This window comes from Podarcis pityusensis (assembly GCF_964106645.2).
Source record: "Podarcis pityusensis genome assembly, chromosome: 8".
NCBI classification, from domain to species: domain Eukaryota; kingdom Metazoa; phylum Chordata; class Lepidosauria; order Squamata; family Lacertidae; genus Podarcis; species Podarcis pityusensis.
In genome coordinates, this window is record NC_138033.1 from 17,559,720 (window position 1) to 17,578,318 (window position 18,599).

General features: G+C 42.5%; 1 protein-coding gene across 1 annotated transcript; it reads left to right on the forward strand.

The window, feature by feature from the left end:
- The first annotated feature begins 2,764 nt into the window (after positions 1 to 2,764).
- LOC308484338 (sulfotransferase 2B1-like) lies at positions 2,765 to 17,844 on the forward strand. Its single transcript, XM_081019197.1, has 6 exons — positions 2,765 to 3,303; positions 5,026 to 5,234; positions 13,118 to 13,244; positions 14,388 to 14,482; positions 16,739 to 16,919; positions 17,631 to 17,844. The coding sequence occupies exons 1-6, from the start codon at positions 3,123 to 3,125 to the stop codon at positions 17,738 to 17,740; spliced, it is 903 nt and encodes a 300-aa protein (XP_080875323.1). The 5' UTR covers positions 2,765 to 3,122; the 3' UTR covers positions 17,741 to 17,844.
- Positions 17,845 to 18,599: the final 755 nt, after the last annotated feature.

The window sequence follows — 18,599 nt, forward strand, 5'->3', positions numbered from 1 at the left end:
TGGCTCTGTGCCAGCACAGCTGTGCCCACCAGCGGACTTGCTGAAGCACCATTCCAGGTCAGAGACTGTTTGTGTTTGTGAGTGTTAAGCCAGAGAGACAGAACAGAGATTTAGCTAGCAGGGCCGGTTCACCCATGAAGTGATGTCATGTGCCCCCCCGGGATCCATGGGGGACAGCAAATGTGGCCCCCACGGCTGCTGTGGTTGTTGCAGCTGCAGCCACTGTATCTCCAGCTGTTGCTGCTTTCCCACACTGGTGAGTATTGAAGTGTATATCGAATGAGAGAGGCACTACATACATCAGCAGGACAGTTTATGCAGTGGCCTTTGCAAACTATGATTGTCGGTGGCATGATTTTCTAATTTGTTTCAGGCGCCAAAATGTCTTGGGTGAGCCCTGGTTGCTAGTACTCTATCCATCCTGCTGTTCCCCAGAGGCTCTTGAAAGCGTCAGTGTAGAGATCCCACCAGAACAGAACAAAACAACCAACCAACAGAAAAACACCTATTCAAGTGGGCGGAGAAGAACATTCTGTCGATCAAATCCGAACACGTAGCCAGGATGGAAAATGAGGAGGCAGATTGGCTCAGCCGGCAAACCATCTCAGAGGTGGAATGCAAACTCCACCCCTGCCGACTTCCAACAGATAGTGGAAGACTTAGGAGAACCAGTCGTGGATCTGTTTGTCACCCCACTGAACACTCAGATGTACAGATTCATGTCTTGCTTCCACTCACAAGAAGTGCAGGGAATGAACATGGGAACAACCGATTGGCTACCGGGGATGCTATATGGTCCCCGCCTCACATTCAGCCTTAAAAAATAAATTAAGATAAAATGAAATAAAACAAGCAAGAGATGACTCTTCCCTCTCACTGGTCTGCAATGACAAAAAAGTCCTTGCTGGGCTTACCTGCAAAGCACAGGGCTGCAGTGGAGCAATTTCAGTAAAAAGGTGACTTTTTTAGTTAAGGAAGATGTGACAAGTCTCTTACTGCTGATGTGCTACCGTGCACAGCAACTACAGTGTGGCAATTTAGTTTGTGCAACAAAGGGGGAAGCTTTCCTCCCTAGCTTGGTTGGGGAAAGGTGAGGATTAAAGGGCTGTTTTGGAGGTTGTAAAAGGTTAAAGTTCCCCAAGAGCCCGATCCTCTAGGGTAGTGGCCTGATAAAATGGAGGGGGAAAGAAGAAAGGGACATCTAGAGTGGGAGTTTGGGAAACTGTCGTCGAGAAGCACTCCAAGATAAAGAAAACATAGAAAATATGGTAAGTTGAAGCCGAACAAATCCAAAGAAAAAGCAAGGAAATCCAGAAAGGAAAAAAAAATAAGAGAGCTTCAGCACACAAGGATCTTCCTTTCCAGCTGGTAGGCAGGCAGTCTTGGATGTGGTGAATCCTTTCATGGGGTAATGTTGTGGGACTTCAATATCAATGCCAAGGCTTCCTCAAATGGACCAGCTGGGGACTTCATGGCCTCCATGACAACCATGGTGTTGTCTCAGTACATCTGTGGTCTAATCAGAACTTCTCCTCATGCAAAAAGCTGGTTCTGGGTCATGATCAGGACCACAGCAGGTGTCTGGGAGGGATGAAACTCCTCTACCCACCCTCTCGGCCTGAAATTTGCAAAAGCAAAATATTGCGTAAAGCAGGTTATTAAAGTAGCATGCTGTTTGGTCCCAACAGATTTATCCAAAGTCTCCTTGATCAGCTACATCATGCATTGATAGCTCCCATTAGCAGCAGGGAGGGGTAAGAAATCAAATCCGTTTCTGATTTAAAGGTGAGCCTACAAAATTCACACTTTTCGCAAACGGGCACTTTCCTGAATTTTGCAACGCAGTTCTGAATCCAAGTAATGTAGACAAAAATGCCTTCGCTAGGGTAAAGAGTGCATCTTGTGAGTCTTGTAGAACCTGCCTAGCAGTCAGGCCTCTTCCCCCTCACCTAGGAGGGTGGGGCCCTGACTGACCAAAGCTAGAAAAGACGGAGGCTGTTCAGCACCTTGAATACCATCTTGTCTGTGGGTCCTGACTGACTGACTGACTGACTGTAGCTTTGGAAGCTGAGCTGGCTGAAAAGACCTTTGGGTTGGGGTATGCTGGTTTCGGTGTTGTTATCATGGCCCCAGCTATCTAAAGTTTTTAACTGCTTTAATTAATTTTAATTGTTTTAACTGGGTTTTAACTTGCATGCATTTAAGTACAGGTAGAATTCTTTGGTACGTGGTGGCGGTGGATCTTTGGGGTCCATAAGGGTGGGAGATTGTGGATGCCCCAAAGAACCAAATGTGTGCCCTCTAGTGTACAAAAGCCCCATTTTTTGAACTTCTTATTTGGAGGTCCTGATGCAGATTCTAAGCCTGCCATGTTGTATGTAGACAAAAAGTTAATGTATGTTTTTGCTGTCTTCTAAATTCTAATTCCAAAGCCACAGTGTGCGAGTAGGTTCACAAGCAGTTATGCATGTGTGTGTATGGAGCGGTGTGTGCCTTGCTTTAGGCAGGTGTGACTATGGTACTGCATTCTCTTCTTTGTTTAAAGTGATTTTCCTTCAGTTGATGCATAGTAATCTGAGGCAGGCACGTCCAACTCCCAAGAGACTGCAATCTACTTCCACTATAAAAAAAAACTGGCAGTGATCTACCCATTGAATTGACGAAAGTTGGAGGAAGACCCAAAGCTGTTGATGAGCTTTTTGGGGGGAGCACAAGTTGTTGAGCTTTTCTGGGGAGCTAATGTTGAACTTTTTGGGGGGAGCCGAACTTGCTGAGCTTCTTTGGGGGAGCCAAAAATTGATTGACCGGTAGATCGCAATTGACTAGTTGGGCATGCCTGATCTAGAGGATGTGAATGGGGCCTATTTCCTAATGGAGGTGATGGAGATTTGAGTTAATTGTGCATCTAATTTGTGCCCATAATCTTATTGAGATTTGAAAGGCTAATATGATATGTATTCAGAACTGAGTTCCTTGGATTCCCCCCCCCCCCCAGCCTGGTGGCACGACTTGAATATCCATTCTTGGCCCATTTCCACCTCCTGAATTCTTCCCTTCCTCCTGCTTCCCAGTTTTCCCCAGAGTTGGGCTCTAAAACAGTCGCTACCTGAAAATTACTAAGGATGTGGCATTATAACTTTCTTTCTCTCATCTTCAGTTTTTCAGTGTCATCGATGGCTTTTTTCAAATACAAGGAAATCCTTTTTACTCCACTGTTCCACTCAGTGGAAACACTCAGCTATGTAGAAAACGAATTCCAACTGCTGGATGATGATACTGTGGTCGTATCTTACCCCAAGTCAGGTCAGTTGTGTGATTAAGTAAATAGATAGACTCTGGATTTAGTTGGCTTAGTGAGGTACCACTTTGGATGATAATATTTATTACGTCACTAACTTTAAATATGAAGCTCACAAAGAATATCCCCTCCCCACACTCTTTCGATACTTTACAACTGTGATGCTCCATGAATGTCAGGACAAAGAAAAGTTATCTCAGATTAAGAAAAGAACAGGGGTGGGGGCGGGGAATAATAAAAATACAGAACTATACATGACACATTTGTGCCTGGAAATTTCACTGCAAAAGATAATTGAACTTGAGCTTCAAAGAGAGAAAATTTCTAGCCAGATTTATCACTGCAGTGAGATTCATCCACACATTAAACTCAGAGAGATATGTAGGTAGATCCCTCTTCACTCTAGATTAAGGTTACCAGATTTGAATCCGGGGACACTTTTAAAATTCAGTGGATTTTCTATGGGGACTGATTTGTAAATCCGGGGACTGTCCCCGGGAAAGGGGGACGTCTGGTAACCTTACTCTAGATGTCAAACTTTCAGTTCTGAGGGTTTCCCCCCACTCTGTGTAGGCATCTACATGCCATGGAATGCAACTCTAAGCAACTAAACAAAACATGAAGGAGCATCTCCACCCCCATCATTCAGCCTGGACATTGAGGTCCAGCTCCAAGGGCCTTCTGATGGTTCCCGCACTGCAAGAAGCGAAGTTACAGGGAACTAGGCAGAGGGCCTTCTTGGCAGTGGCACCCACTCTGTGGAACACCCATCAGATGTCAAGGAGATAAATAACTACACAACTTTTAGAAGACATCTCAAGGTAGCCCTGTATCAGAAGGCTTTTAATGCTTGTTTTCATTATATTTTTAGATAAAGCTGCCCAGAGTGGTTGGGGAAACTCAGCCAGATGGGTGGAGTATAAATAATAAAATGATGATGATGATGTGTGCGCACTTGTGCAAAAAGGACAGGTGTGTTGCAGCAGCTCATGCTTTGTACTCAAAAATCGCAGACAGTTTTTCTTTAAAACAGCCCTGATTCCTAGGTAGCTGCCTACGAAAATGGAGGTCACCATGACAAACTTGCATTCTTGGGATACCTTAACAATGAAGGCAGAAGAGATCTATGTCAAAGGGAACTGTTCAAACTTATTTAATAGAAATATACTTGTTTAAATTGTCCAAAATTATTTGTGGGTTTTTCAGAAAACATCACATAGTCCCATTGACAATGGACAATAGTCTGGAAACGGACCACAGCCTACCTTGTGCCCACCCCTCTTTCTCACAGTTATCTGGGCAACTTAAGTCAGCACCCGCCTTCCAGAACATCACCCACCTTCTCTTTGCACAGACGTTCTTAGGACAAAATTGTTTGGACTCCTGGCTGGAAACCAAAGGAGGGGAGAAGGCTCTTGTGCTCATGTTTTGCTCCCTGGTTTCCCACTTGCATCTGGGAGAAACAGGACGCCAGACTCAATGGGCCACTGGTCTGATCCAGCAGGCTACTCTTCTGTTCTCATTTGCACCACACTCAGCAAAATAATATCATCAACTTCAGCATGTTATACCATTCCTGAATTTTGGGAATCTTGTCGCACAGGAAGGTGCTAAGTAGCTAGCTGTGGACAAAGATCCATTCCATTTCTTGTGATCATCTAATTTATTTCACAAGGGCCAGACATTAATGCACAGAAGAAGATTGTGACTGGTGGACTTCCTCCTAGGTACCCATTGGATGTCGGAGATCTTGAGCTTAATCCAGAGTCAAGGGGACCCTTCATGGGTTCAGAAGGTACCACTGTGGGAAAGGGCACCCTGGATTGAGTTGGACGAACATTTGAAGATCGCCTTGAAAAATCCTTCCCCCAGGATCCTGAATACTCACCTGCCATTCCAGCTTTTCCCCAAGTCCTTCCTCCACTCCAAAGCCAAGGTAAGAGAGGAACAATGGACACATCAAGCTTGTCTTTGGCTTCTGTCTTTCTGACACATAGATGTGAGGGATTCTGGAACACTTGACACAGCCTCTTTACAGGAGGATGCCATATTTTGTACTAGAGCACAGAGAGAGCTATTGGAAAACTCCTTAGCAGTTGCCCGATTGCGGGAGAACTTGAATTGGTCATGGTCCACATGCATGGTCAGCCCAGGTCCTCACTGCAGGCTTCTCCTGTTTCCATGTCTTTTTTTTTTTAAATTAATATTTATTAAAGTTTCAGAAAAAATAGAATCACATTAATAAACAAGAAAAATTTAAAAAGAAAAAAAATACACAATACAAAATACAAAATACAAAAAGAAAAAAAGAAAAAAAATCAGTTAAAAACAATTCCGTCTTTTCATAACTTCTTTTACATTTACTTGTTTCCCGGACTTCCTCATACCTCCCTCTTTTGTATTCCAATTCAGTTTGTTAGTCCAGCAATTTCTTTCCCTCCTTTTTAATCCCAATCCTTAATCTTAATATATTATAACATTAGATTTTTACCTATTTAAAACCAATTTTTCCATTCTTTTAACCTTTTTAATCCTAATCCTTAATCTTGATATATTTATAACTTTAAAACCTGTACAGCTAGAAGCCACTTAACTTCAATCCAACATCACTCTAACATTCATTAATTTTGCAATGTTTCTGTAAATAATCTTTGAATTTCTTCCAATCTTCTTCCACCGACTCTTCTCCCTGGTCACGGATTCTGCCAGTCATTTCCGCCAATTCCATGTAGTCCATCATTTTCATCTGCCATTCCTCCAGTGTGGGTAGCTCTTGTGTCTTCCAATACTTTGCGATGAGTATTCTTGCTGCTGTTGTAGCATACATAAAGAAAGTTCTATCCTTTTTTAACACCGATTGGCCGACTATGCCCAGGAGAAAGGCCTCTGGTTTCTTCAAGAAGGTATATTTAAATACCTTTTTAAATTCATTATATATCATCTCCCAGAAAGCCTTAATCCTTGGGCACGTCCACCAAAGGTGAAAAAATGCACCTTCAGTTTCTTTATATTTCCAACATTTATTATCAGGCAAATGGTAGATTTTTGCAAGCTTAACTGGGGTTATGTACCACCTGTATATCATTTTCATAATATTCTCTCTTAGGGCATTACATGCCGTAAACTTCATGCCTGTGGTCCATAACTGTTCCCAGTCAGCAAACATGATGTTATGTCCAACATCTTGTGCCCATTTAATCATAGCAGATTTCACTGTTTCATCCTGAGTATTCCATTTCAGCAGCAAGTTATACATTCTTGACAAATTCTTAGTTTTGGGTTCTAACAGTTCTGTTTCTAATTTTGATTTTTCCACCTGGAAACCAATTTTCTTATCCAAATTGTATGCCTCCATTATCTGATAATAATGAAGCCAGTCTCGCACTTTGTTTTTTAGTTTTTCAAAACTCTGCAATTTCAATCTGTCTCCATCTTGTTCCAAAATTTCCCAATATTTTGGCCATTTGACCTCCATATTGAGCTTTTTCAAGGCTTTCGCTTCCATTGGTGACAGCCACCTTGGAGTTTTGTTCTCTAGTAAATCCTTGTATCTTATCCAAACATTAAACAATGCTTTCCTGACAATATGGTTTTTAAATGCTTTATGTGCTTTGACCTTGTCATACCACAGATATGCATGCCATCCAAACACATTGTTGAAACCTTCTAGATCCAAAATGTCAGTGTTTTCAAGAAGCAGCCATTCTTTCAACCAGCAAAAAGCTGCTGATTCATAGTAAAGTTTAAGGTCTGGCAGGGCAAATCCACCTCTATCCTTTGCATCTGTTAGTATTTTGAATTTTATTCTAGGCTTCTTGCCCTGCAAGACAAATCTAGAAATATCTCTCTGCCACCTCTTGAAACAGTCCATTTTGTCCACAATTTGCAATGTTTGAAACAAAAACAACATTCTAGGCAATACATTCATTTTTACAGCAGCAATACGACCCAACAGTGAAAGCTTCAAGTTTGACCAAATTTCTAAGTCTTTTTTCACTTCAGCCCAACATCTTTCATAGTTATCTTTGAATAAATTCCCATTTTTTGCTGTCAAGTTAATCCCCAAATATTTAACTTTCTTAACCACTGTTAAACCTGTCTCATTCTGAAACCTCTCTCTCTCTATTGGTGTTAGATTTTTCTCTAAAACCTTAGTTTTTACTTTATTCAATTTAAATCCTGCAACTTGACCAAATTCTTGAATCAGTTCTAAAACCCTTTTGGTACTAGATTCTGGCTCCTGTAACGTCAATACTAAGTCATCTGCAAATGCTCTCAATTTGTACTGTTTGGCTCCAACCTGCACACCCTTAACCAACTGATGCCTTCTAATCATGTTCAGCAAAACCTCCAGGACCGAAATAAAAAGCAATGGGGAGATTGGGCAACCTTGTCGTGTCCCTTTTTCAATCTTAAATTCTTCCGTCACTACATTATTTACAATTAATTTAGCTTTTTGTTCTGAATAAATTGCACTTATACCGTTTTCAAAACCTTGGCCTACCCCCATACCCTGTAGGTTCTTCTTCATAAAACTCCAAGAAATATTGTCGAAGGCTTTCTCCGCATCCACAAATATCAAAACTGCTTTAGTGTTTATATTCACTTCTAGTTTCTCCAAAATGTCAATTATGTTCCTCATGTTATCAGACAAATGTCTACCCGGGAGAAAGCCCGCTTCGTCTTTATGAATCTCTTCCAACAGCACTTTTTTCAGTCTCTTAGCCAAAATGTCTGCAAAAATTTTGTAATCCACATTAAGTAATGATATGGGACGGTAGTTCTTAAGCTGCGTCTTTTCAGTCTCTGTTTTCGGTACAAGTGTAATATATGCTTCTTTCCACGACTCTGGTGCCCTTTTCCCCTCCATTATTTCATTGCAGACCTCTTTCAAAGGTTGTATTAACCATTCTTTCAAGGATCTATAATATCTAGAAGTCAGTCCATCCGGTCCTGAAGATTTACCCAATTGCATATTTTGAATGGCACCTTCTATCTCCTGTTCGGTTATTTTGTAGTTCAACATTAATTTATTTTCTTGAGAGATTTTTTGTAATCCATTTGTTTGCAGAAATCTATCTACATCAGTTTCTTTCAATGGCCCTTGTGTATATAATTGTTTAAAGTACCTCTGGAAACAATTTCTAATCTCAGCTGGGTTCTGTATATTCCTTCCTTCCACTTCTAAATTTGTAACTGTATTTAATTTTTGTCTTTTTTTCATTTGCCAAGCCAACAATTTCCCGCATTTATTAGCCGACTCAAATGTCTTTTGTCTCATTTGTTTAATTTTCCATTCTATCTCCTGATTCGTCATTTTCATATATTGTACTTGGTATAGCTTTAATTCTCTCAGAATCTCTTGAGATTTTGGTTTTGTTCTCAATCTTTTTTCACTTTCCTTTATTTTCTCCAGTATTTTATCCTTCTTCTCATTTTGAATTCTCTTCTTTAATGTATTCTGTTGTATCAAGAACCCTCTCATAACTGCTTTACTTGCGTCCCAGATTACTCTTTTTTCCACACTGGTGTTCATATTTATCTCAAAATAGTCTCTCAAGGTTTTTTGGGCCTTTTTAAGCACTTCTTCATCTCTAAATAAGGTGTCATTCATCCTCCATCTAAAGGAGCCAGTTGGTATTAGTTTCATTTCCATCTTGACAGCATTATGGTCGGAGCAAGTTTTCGGGCAGATTTCCACCTTTCTTGTCTTTGGTGCCATTCCTCTAGTTACCCATATTTGGTCAATTCTTGTCCATGTCATTTTGGCTTCAGAAAAGAAGGTTCCCTCTTTAGCCATGGGGTTTCTTGTTCTCCAAATATCAACTAAGTCCAAGTTGTCTGTCATCTCAAAAAAGGTTTTCGGTAGTCTACCATCCTTGGTGACTACCTGTCTTTGTGCCTTGTCCATATGTGTAGATACCACTCCATTCATGTCTCCCATCAAAATCATGTTATAATCCAGATAGTCCATCAAAGTCTCATGCAACTTCTTAAAAAAGTCAGATTTCCCCTCATTTGGTGCATAGATCCCTACTATCAAAAATTTTTCTTCTTGTGTTTGAATTTCAATTGCCACAAATCTTCCTTGGTCATCTTTAAAAATAAATTTCGGTAATAGTCTGTCCTTTGCATAAATCACAACTCCTCTTTTTTTTACTTTATCCGATGAGATAAACTCCTGACCAAGTCTTTTATTTAGCAATAATTTCCTGTGTAACCTTGTTATATGTGTTTCTTGTAGACAAATCAAGTCCAATTGTTCCTTTTTTAATAAATGAAACACAGATTTCATTTTCTGGGGAGAGTTCAAACCATTACAATTCCAACTTAATAGTTGCAGAGCCATGATGTAATTATTTTGCTTCTCCTCCAACAGCACCCCAGTGCCTTGTTCCTGTTCCGTCGGTGGCATCACCTTTCTCAGGCGGTCTTTTAGTTCCAGAGATAGTTCTGGTGTGTCTAAAGTTTCTCTTACAATTGCTCTTAACTCTCCTGTAACTTTCTTCTGTAGGTCTTCTCCGTGGTCTCTCCAAAATTTGTCTTTGTCGTCTTCTGATCTTATTTTTATCTTCTTTCCTTTATAGCTAAAGGATAGGCCTTGAGGGAATTCCCACCTAAAAATAATTCCGTTGCTTTTCAGCAGGGTGACCAAGTCTTTGTAGTTAAACCTGAGGTCCAGAAGATGTTTTGGAATATCCTTGAATATCTCCACTTTTGACTGTTGTATTTCCAAAGTCTTCTGGAAATGCAAACTCAAAATCTTGTCTCTCTCTTCTTTTGTTCGGAGGGTGATCAAACAGTCTCTCACCCTGTTCTTTCTCCCTCCTTTTCCAAGTCTAAAAGCACTCACTATCTTAAAACTATCTTTCCCCAAATCTGGGTTCCAAAAATCTAGGAATTCCTGCGTAAGAAATTCAACCAAATTGTCTTTCTCCACTTCAGGTACAGCCCTGACTCTTAAGTTCACTTGTTTCTCCTTCAACTCGATCATAGACAGAATTGACTTATGGTCTTCAAGTTGTTTATGTAGCGGTGGTATCTTCTCTTGAACCACTGTAGCAGTAGCTGTAGCAATTTCCTTAGCCTCTTCGGCAGTCTTACGTGTCGAAGCAGATTCCTGTAATAATTTCTGAATAGTTTCTGTATTAGTATTTACTTTCTGTCCCAGATTATTGATACTTGCCGTATTTTGATTAATACTTGTCGTATTTTGATCAATCTTATCCGATGCCTCTGCTACTTGTTTACTTATTCTATCCAAAGATTCATTAATTTTAGCTAGTGCCTGAGCCAGGGCATCGTCACTTGCCATACCTTTAGTTTTAGGTTGTGCCGATGAGGTTGCTGTTGGAACTCCGGGGGGGCCAGATGTCGAAGCCCTCCTTTGCAATCCACCGTCTGTGCGAAATACTCTGCCAGACCTTGTTGCTTGTAACAAATCTATCTTCTCTTTCCCATCTGCCATAACCCTCAAGATAAAACTCAAGGTCAGTCACACAGTCAGAGTCAAAGTTGTTTTGAAATGGAAAGTTCCCAGGAAATTGTTGTGGAAGATTTCCTCAGGCCAGCTGCAGTTGTAACTAGTTCCAAATTCCACTAGGGGGACACTGTAACAGTCATAAAGTTCTTAAAGTAATTTACTTCTCCCTTTAGTCCCCCAATTCACCAGAAAGACAACATTCTATCTCAGGCTGTTACTTTAAAACCAGGAGATACCTATCAGCAATATTGTAACCAAGTTGTATTTCAGATGCAGAGCTAGCTGTCAAAATACGTTCAGAGACAGTGCAGTCTCTAATAAGGCTTCTTACTGACACTGGGAACCCGTTCCGGGGGTTTTGAGCGGTGGTTTTTGTCTCCTCTTCCTCTCCTTTTTTTTTAGAGGAATAACGTTCAAACCTTCTCCCCCCTCCTCCCCCAAATTGAGGGGGGGGGGGAAATCACAGTTTGATGATCGGATTGTAATCCTTTTACGCATCTTTTAAAGCTTCCGCTTTCAAGTTCAATGCTTTGTTCTGTTTACAAGAGCGGGAGGCAGACTTCCTTTTTATACCTCTCCGCTTCAGTAGCCAATTATTTCAAATTTTGTACAGTTCCTTTAATTGCGAAATTATCCTACTCACGGATCGTTGTTTTCGAAGCCAAATTGTCACAGGAAAAAGGCAGCGCTCTCTGGCAACAGCTGCGCGGCTTCACTCCACAGAAGAAGCAGACGACTCACAGCACAGCGCCACTTCCCCGCTCTGTTCCGGAGCCCGTTGCCGGGTTCCTTTGCAGATTGGGGGGGCGCAGACAGTGCCCGCCGAGTCCCAGGGTCACAGGCTTCACCCGCCTGTGATTTAAGGGGTCCCCGCTGCGCCGAAGCGGTGTTAGACCCGATTTCTGTGAAGCAAGTTCCCTCCGGATCAGAGGGAATCCGCCATTACCGATGGCGCCACCTCCGGAAGTCCTCCTGTTTCCATGTCAGGCTTTATTATGTGATGCTTTATGGATTATATATCTCACAAATTAAAAGTATTTAAAGGGCAAATCTTGAATGACCATTTTTTTTCAAAATGGCATGATTTTATTTATTTCTTTAAAAAAAATATTTTTATTAAAGATTTTCTTGGTTTACAAAAGTACATGCATTGTTTCTTTTTGCAGGTTCTATAGTCTTTCTTACAAATCAGTTACAGATATTAGTGTTGAGTACTGTATAAGGTTGGGGAAGAAGAGGGGGAGAGGAGGGGTGGGGTGGTGAGGCTAATATTTTTTGTATAGTGTACGTGTAAGGTTTTGTGTCAGCGTCAACTGGGAAGGTTCTCTTTCTATTCATTTATTGCATTTCCTTGGTAGTGAGAGGTATGGGGGGTCAGGGTGGGGTTGGTTGTCTGTGGGTGGCTGCAGTGCGGTTTGTTTGCATTTGTGAGGGGAGGGGGAGTGCTTGTTGGGTCAGGTAAACCAGAGTGATTCTTATGCTGTTGGTGGATTCTTGTTGTTATTTTGTTGGGCTGTGTATGTGATAAATGGGAGCCACACTGGGGTGAAGGTGTCCTTTTCTATTGGTTCCCGTGTCAGTTTCAGTTTATTGGTTAGCTTTTCTAGTAAGGCAGTTACAGTTTTTAGTGACACAGTGTATTCTAGTTTTGAGGGATTTTGTTCCTGCATCTGTTTGCTAATAGTCTGGAGTCCTTCCCTCCATATTCGTAAAATGGTTGTTTTATTATTGATTTCTAGACAGTCAATTCCCCTTCTTTTTTGTTCCATGAATTTAAGATGGGTTGTTGTTTTTTTGGCTCCTGTTTGTTTGTAGTGTGATGAGAGAGTCATAATGTCTTGTTCTAATTTACCAATTTATGCAAGCTCCTCTGGTGACTGCTTTGATTGTGTCCCAAAGGAGGGGGGTTGTTATTTTGCCCACATCATTGTCCTTAAAGAAGAGACTAATTCCCCTTTTTGGAGGAGAAAAGCACTGTTCTTTGGGCTAAAATGTTAAAATGTTGAGCTTTTTTTAGGGGAGCCAAAGTTGTTGAGCTTCTTTGGGGGTGTGTGTGCCAGTGATCTAACGGTGATCTATCTACCACAGATGTCCAGTGATCTACCTGTTGGACGTGCCTGGAGCAGACCATTTGAAATTAATGGTCCTATGTTAGTTATGCCCATTATTTTCAGTGGCTCCACTCTGAGTAGATGTCACACTGGATACATTCGGTAACAGTAAATTAAATAGCAATTTGTTACCCTTTCATGGGACAGTAGTCAGCTGCCACACTCTGCCTAATGTTAGGGCCAAGATGGCTGCTCTCCCTAAATGTGGTCCTGTATCTGTTACAGATAGTCTGTACACTGCGTAACCCCAGAGATGTGATGGTTTCAGCCTACTACTTCAGGAAAGGCTATAAAGATTGCAACGATCTAGAAACTGTGGAAGAGTTCATGGAGAGTTTCCTGAGTGGGGAAGGTATGGAAGGAGGCAAATCAGCCAGTCTCCTTTGTTGTGGTCCAGCACAATGTCTACTACCAGAAAGGCTCTCTTCTTAGCTAATGGAACAGCCTTGACAGAGAAGTATAAGTTGCAGTTGGATACATGGAGAAGGGAAGAAATGGGTGAAAGTCCTATTTTAGTCATTTTCTTTTTAAGCAAATTAATAAGCGTCCTTAACAAATGGGTAAGACTGGCACCAACATGAGAATAGAGTGAAACCTCACATTCAGTGTTGTGGATGATAACAGACATTCGCTGGTGGCAGAGACAAAAACAAACAAACCTTAACAGAGAAAGCTTCATTCAAACCTTTACTTCTCCCTTGTGTGGATAATGTCACTACACACATCAGTCACTAGGTGGCGCTGGACATACGCCAGAGTCAATGTTTTCTGTTATTTATTTTGTTTTTGAGGGACAATGCAGTCGTTCTAAGTCCCTGACAGGCCAACTTTAATAAACCCCACCTAGCTATTCTACGCTGCATCAACAGAAGTATAGTGCCCAGAGCAAGAGGAGTCAAAGGCCCACTCTCTTCCGCCTTGGTCAGACCACACCTGGAATACTGTGTCCAGTTCTAGGCACCACAATTTAAGAAGGATATTGACAAGATGGGATGTGTGTAAAGGAGCTTGACCAACATGATCAAGGGTCTGGAAACCAAACCTTATGAGGAGCAGTTGAGGGAGTTGGGTATGTTTAGCCTTGGAAATGGCCCTCAGCCCCCAGGAGCTGGCACCTATGCTGACTGGTGTTTCTTCTACATCTACAATGGCATTCTCTCCCTTCCCAGTGATGGGAAGGCATTCCACAGGGTGCCTGGTTCCCTGTAACTTCAGGGAAGAGCCAGTGTGGTGTAGTGGTTAAGAGTGGTAGTCTCATAATCTGCTGAACTGGGTTCGCTTCCCTGCTCCTCCACATGCAGCTGCTGGGTGACCTTGGGCTAGTCACACTTCTTTGAAGTCTCTCAGCCCCACTCACCTCACAGAGTGTTTGTTGTGGGGAAGGAAGGGAAAGGAGACTGTTAGGTAGTGATAAAGTGGGATATCAAATCCAAACTCTTCTTCTTCCCTGCACAACTCTTTACATTTCACCATTGTTTCCTCTTTGCTCTTCCAGTGGGTTATGGTTCCTGGTTTGACCATGTGAAAGGCTGGGTGGAGATGAAGGAGAGAGCCAACATCTTCTTCATCACCTATGAAGAACTGCAGCAGGTACAGGTCCAAGCTTGCCTGTGTTCATGCACTACCAGGTTACGGGCCCAACTCTGACATTATTCATGCATGAAGTTGCCAATTTTTTGTTTGGAAAGATTCTGGTACTATTGGCCAGACGACTCCGAGGAAGTGCAAAATTCCTTGCTACCCCTACAAGAATTATGAAGAAAATAAGAATAATATTGTACCCATTCAAATGGGTGGCTTGCTTCAGCCACTCTGGCCAGCACATATAAAGACATAATAAAACATTAAGCATTAAAAAGCATCGCTATACAGGGCTGCCTTCAGATGTCTTCTAAAGTTTACATAGTTACTCATCTCCTCAATATCTGATGGGAGGGTGTTCCACAGGGTGAGGCCACTACCAAGAAGGTCCTCTGCCTGGTTCCCTGTAGTTTCACTTGTGTGCCAAGGCCCCGTGACTTGCAGTTCCCTAGTGGGTAATAAACACATGGACAAAAGTATTTAGGCTTATGGGTTCAAATAGGCCACAACTTTATTGGTTACAGATGTGAGTGGTTTGGCTTAGGCACTGGGTGACACTCAACTCCCACCCATCTGCAGGGAGTCCAGCTAAGGGCAAAACCACCAATAGGGGGAGACCTATGACTTACATCAAATAGGGGCAACCAACAGTTCCCCGTTGTGGTCGTGGCATGGCCCTAGCCCATGTCCGGGCATTGGATAGGATCCACACCCCCGGATCCCTTTAACAGGATACCCTTAATGAGGAGGAGCAGGAGGAGGCTACAACTTCCCCTCCATCCAAACAAAGGCTTACCCAATGCCTAACCTCACAAAGTTGTGACGATTGCTACAAGGTAGGCAAAAACCAAATGGCTGGTGCCAATTTGCCAAGTGAAAAAAAACCCTACCCGACCCCAACAATATGGCAGCTGACATTTGTCCATAGCAAGGTCATGTCATAGCAAAGCATAAAAAAGAAGGCAGGTGGGTTGGGAGATCTGGCAAAGGACGAGAGAGGAGGGCCACCTGGCTGTGCCACAGATTAAATTACCCATGGCCACACTCCCAACTGGCACTGATTGGACAGCGGGGCAACCCTGGGCATGGCCCCACCCAACGCCGGTGACGCAGCCAGGATGGCACTAGGGGGTTGTCAATCTCTGCTCCCGCCAGATCACTGCAGTGGTCAGGATGCCTGGCTGCAAATCCGCCCACCGGAAAAGGTGAGTGGACTTCTCACAGTGAGGGAACCTCCAGAAGGCCCTTGGTGTTAGATCTCAGTGTCTGGGCTGAACAATTGGGGTGAAGGTGCTCCTTCAAGATTTAAATGGATTTAAAGGCAAACAGCCTCATATCATGCACAGAGTGCCCCTCCTTTCTTCTGCATTGGAGCAGGTATGTCAATAGGTTGTGTCATTTCAGGGATGTGAAAACTAAATTTTTGCAAATTTATTCAGTGAGGTGCCTTAAAAACAGGTTTTTGGGTGTGAGGATTTCAAATCTACTATTTTCGTGATTGGACAACATTTAGTTTGGTAAGACCACATAGGAATGAGGAAACACATAAATTGCTTTCAGAAAACCAAAGAATTTTATCTTCTGAAAATTTTAGGTAATACAGTGATACCTCTGGTTGCAAACGGGATCCGTTCCGGAGGTCCGGCCATATCCTGAAGTTTTTGCAACTGGAGGACTGCTTCTGCGCACTCGCGCGGCATGGTTTACAGCTTCTGCGCATGCGCATGAGGCAAAAACCTGGAAATATACTTCCGGGTTTGCTGCTTACATATCCCAATGTTTACGTAACCAGAGGTACAACTGTACTTTATCATAATCATAATAAAAAAATATAATAGCAAGTAATTGGCAATCATTTTTAATGACTCATATGCAATTCTACACACATTTTGTTTACCAAGCAAAACAAAACTATATTAATTTAACCAATATATGTTTGCATTTTCAAGTCATGTTACAACTTTTTAGTAGCCCTCTTTTTTTGGGAAATGGAATGCTGAAAAATTCAACACCCCCTAGTATGACAATAAGCTGCTTTTCTGCCCTGAATGCAACGTCTCTTGCTGACTCTGATGCCTCCTGGGTGCTGTGATGGCTGAGGAGCAGCTGGAGACAGGATGGGTTCTGCACAGTGATAGCAGTGAATTCCACACCTCATGGCATCCATCTTGCCCAAATCACATACACCTCTGTGTGCCTCTTGATCAAGGGCAAGCTCTCTACATCACATGAGGATTCACAGCCATTTCCTTTTGCTTTCTGCAGGACCTTCGAGGCAGCGTGCAGAAGATCTGTCATTTTCTTGGCAAGGAGCTGAACAGCCAACAAATTGAGTCTGTGGTGGAAAACGCCTCCTTCCACAAGATGAAGGACAACAAGATGTCCAACTTTTCTTTAATACCAGAGAGCATTTTTGACCACACAAAAGCAAAGTTCATGAGGAAAGGTAAAAACATTGGAAGCCAAGAAATAAGGCCATAATGCTGCGTGCCAGGGGTGAAGAACCTTTTTCTTTTTCTGTGGATGTCTGTTGCCTCGCAGAAAAAGCCAATCCCCAACTAGGCCAGAAAGTGGGGACAGTTTGCCTGATATCATACGGTTCTCTCTGTGCAACATCTCACCAATGTCTAGCTTTGTTGCATGGATGCCCCAATCAAAACAAGAGATGTTCTGAGAACAAGGGTATGCCTGTAAGATTTTGAGGCTTGGATAATTCTGGGGACTGCCTGAAAATAGGTTGCAGATTCTCCAGGCCATCAAGACACAGTAGTTGCCTCAGGGTTGTTTATGCCAGAGTTGGCAGGTTCTGTGCCTTTCACATTGATTGGGAGAGCAAGCAGAAATTCAGCAGGCAGAGCAACAGACACACAGTTCTTGGAGATCTCTATGGTGCGATAAGAAAGTATGGCTGGACCCAGCTGGTCCAGGTACCCAACATGCATGCATTAGTGCTGCTGGAAAGCCAAATCAGGAGGGTGGGAATGGTTGGGGAGGGGCTCAGGGCAAACAGCTAGGGGGCATCTGTTTACTTTCATAACATCAGCCATCTGAGGGAGCTGCCACATGTCTGAGCATGAGAAATAAAAGTTATAATTTGAGCTGAAGTAATTTCATGCAAACTTCTTTGTGGTTGACATTTGCTCTTGTGTTGTTCTAGGGATCTCCGGGGACTGGAAGAACCACCTGACAGTGGCGCAGAGTGAACGCTTTGATGATGCCTATCAGGAGAACATGCATGGTGTGAATATGACCTTCCCTTGGGAATGAAGAATCCCAGATTGTTGCTCCTGATTTTCTCCACATTCTTATGTATCATATGGTTTGGCTATTTTCTGCTATCACTTTGCTAAATAAACATACCTGATCAGGAACAGTTGTTCTTTATTTTTTTACCAAATCACAAAGTGTCTTTAGAGCTTGGAGGTCTCACTGCAGCAGCTCCAGGAGAAATGCTGAGACCGAGATACCCCTTGAACATCGCCTTCATAGACCTGACGAAGGCCTTCAACCTCGTCAGCCAAAAAGGACTCTTCACACTGCTCAAAATAGGATGTCCACAGAAGCTTCACGAGATGATTGTGTTCTTCCATGATAACATGCCCGACACCTTCCAATATGACGGCACATCCTCAGATGCCTTCCCTGTTTGTGTTTTTTTCTTAAATTCACGAACTGCTCTTATAAAAGTTCCTCTTTGAATGTTAAAGAGCAGGGTAAAATGAATAAATTTACTCTTAATGGCCTGGCCTGGCGCAACAGAGAATTTTCAAGCAGGCGTTTAAATGGTGGTACAGAAGGCTCCTACTGAACATCTGTTTTTAACATGTTCCACACCTTAAACTGAAAGAAGAGAAGAGGCAGCCAGTGGCGGACCAGTTTGTTCAGGGCTTTGTAAATCAATGCAAGAACCTTGAACCTGCCTCAGTAGCAGATGAGCAGCCAGTGCAGCTGTTTTAACAGTGGGGTCACAGGTTCTCGACCAGAAGCTCCCATTAGCAATATGGCTGCAGTATTTTGCAGCAGCTGGAGTTTCAGAACCAGCCCCACAGGCAGCCCCACAAGGAAAACATTACAGTAATCTAGTCTCAAGGGTACCAGTGCATGAACTACAGTGGACATGCTACAG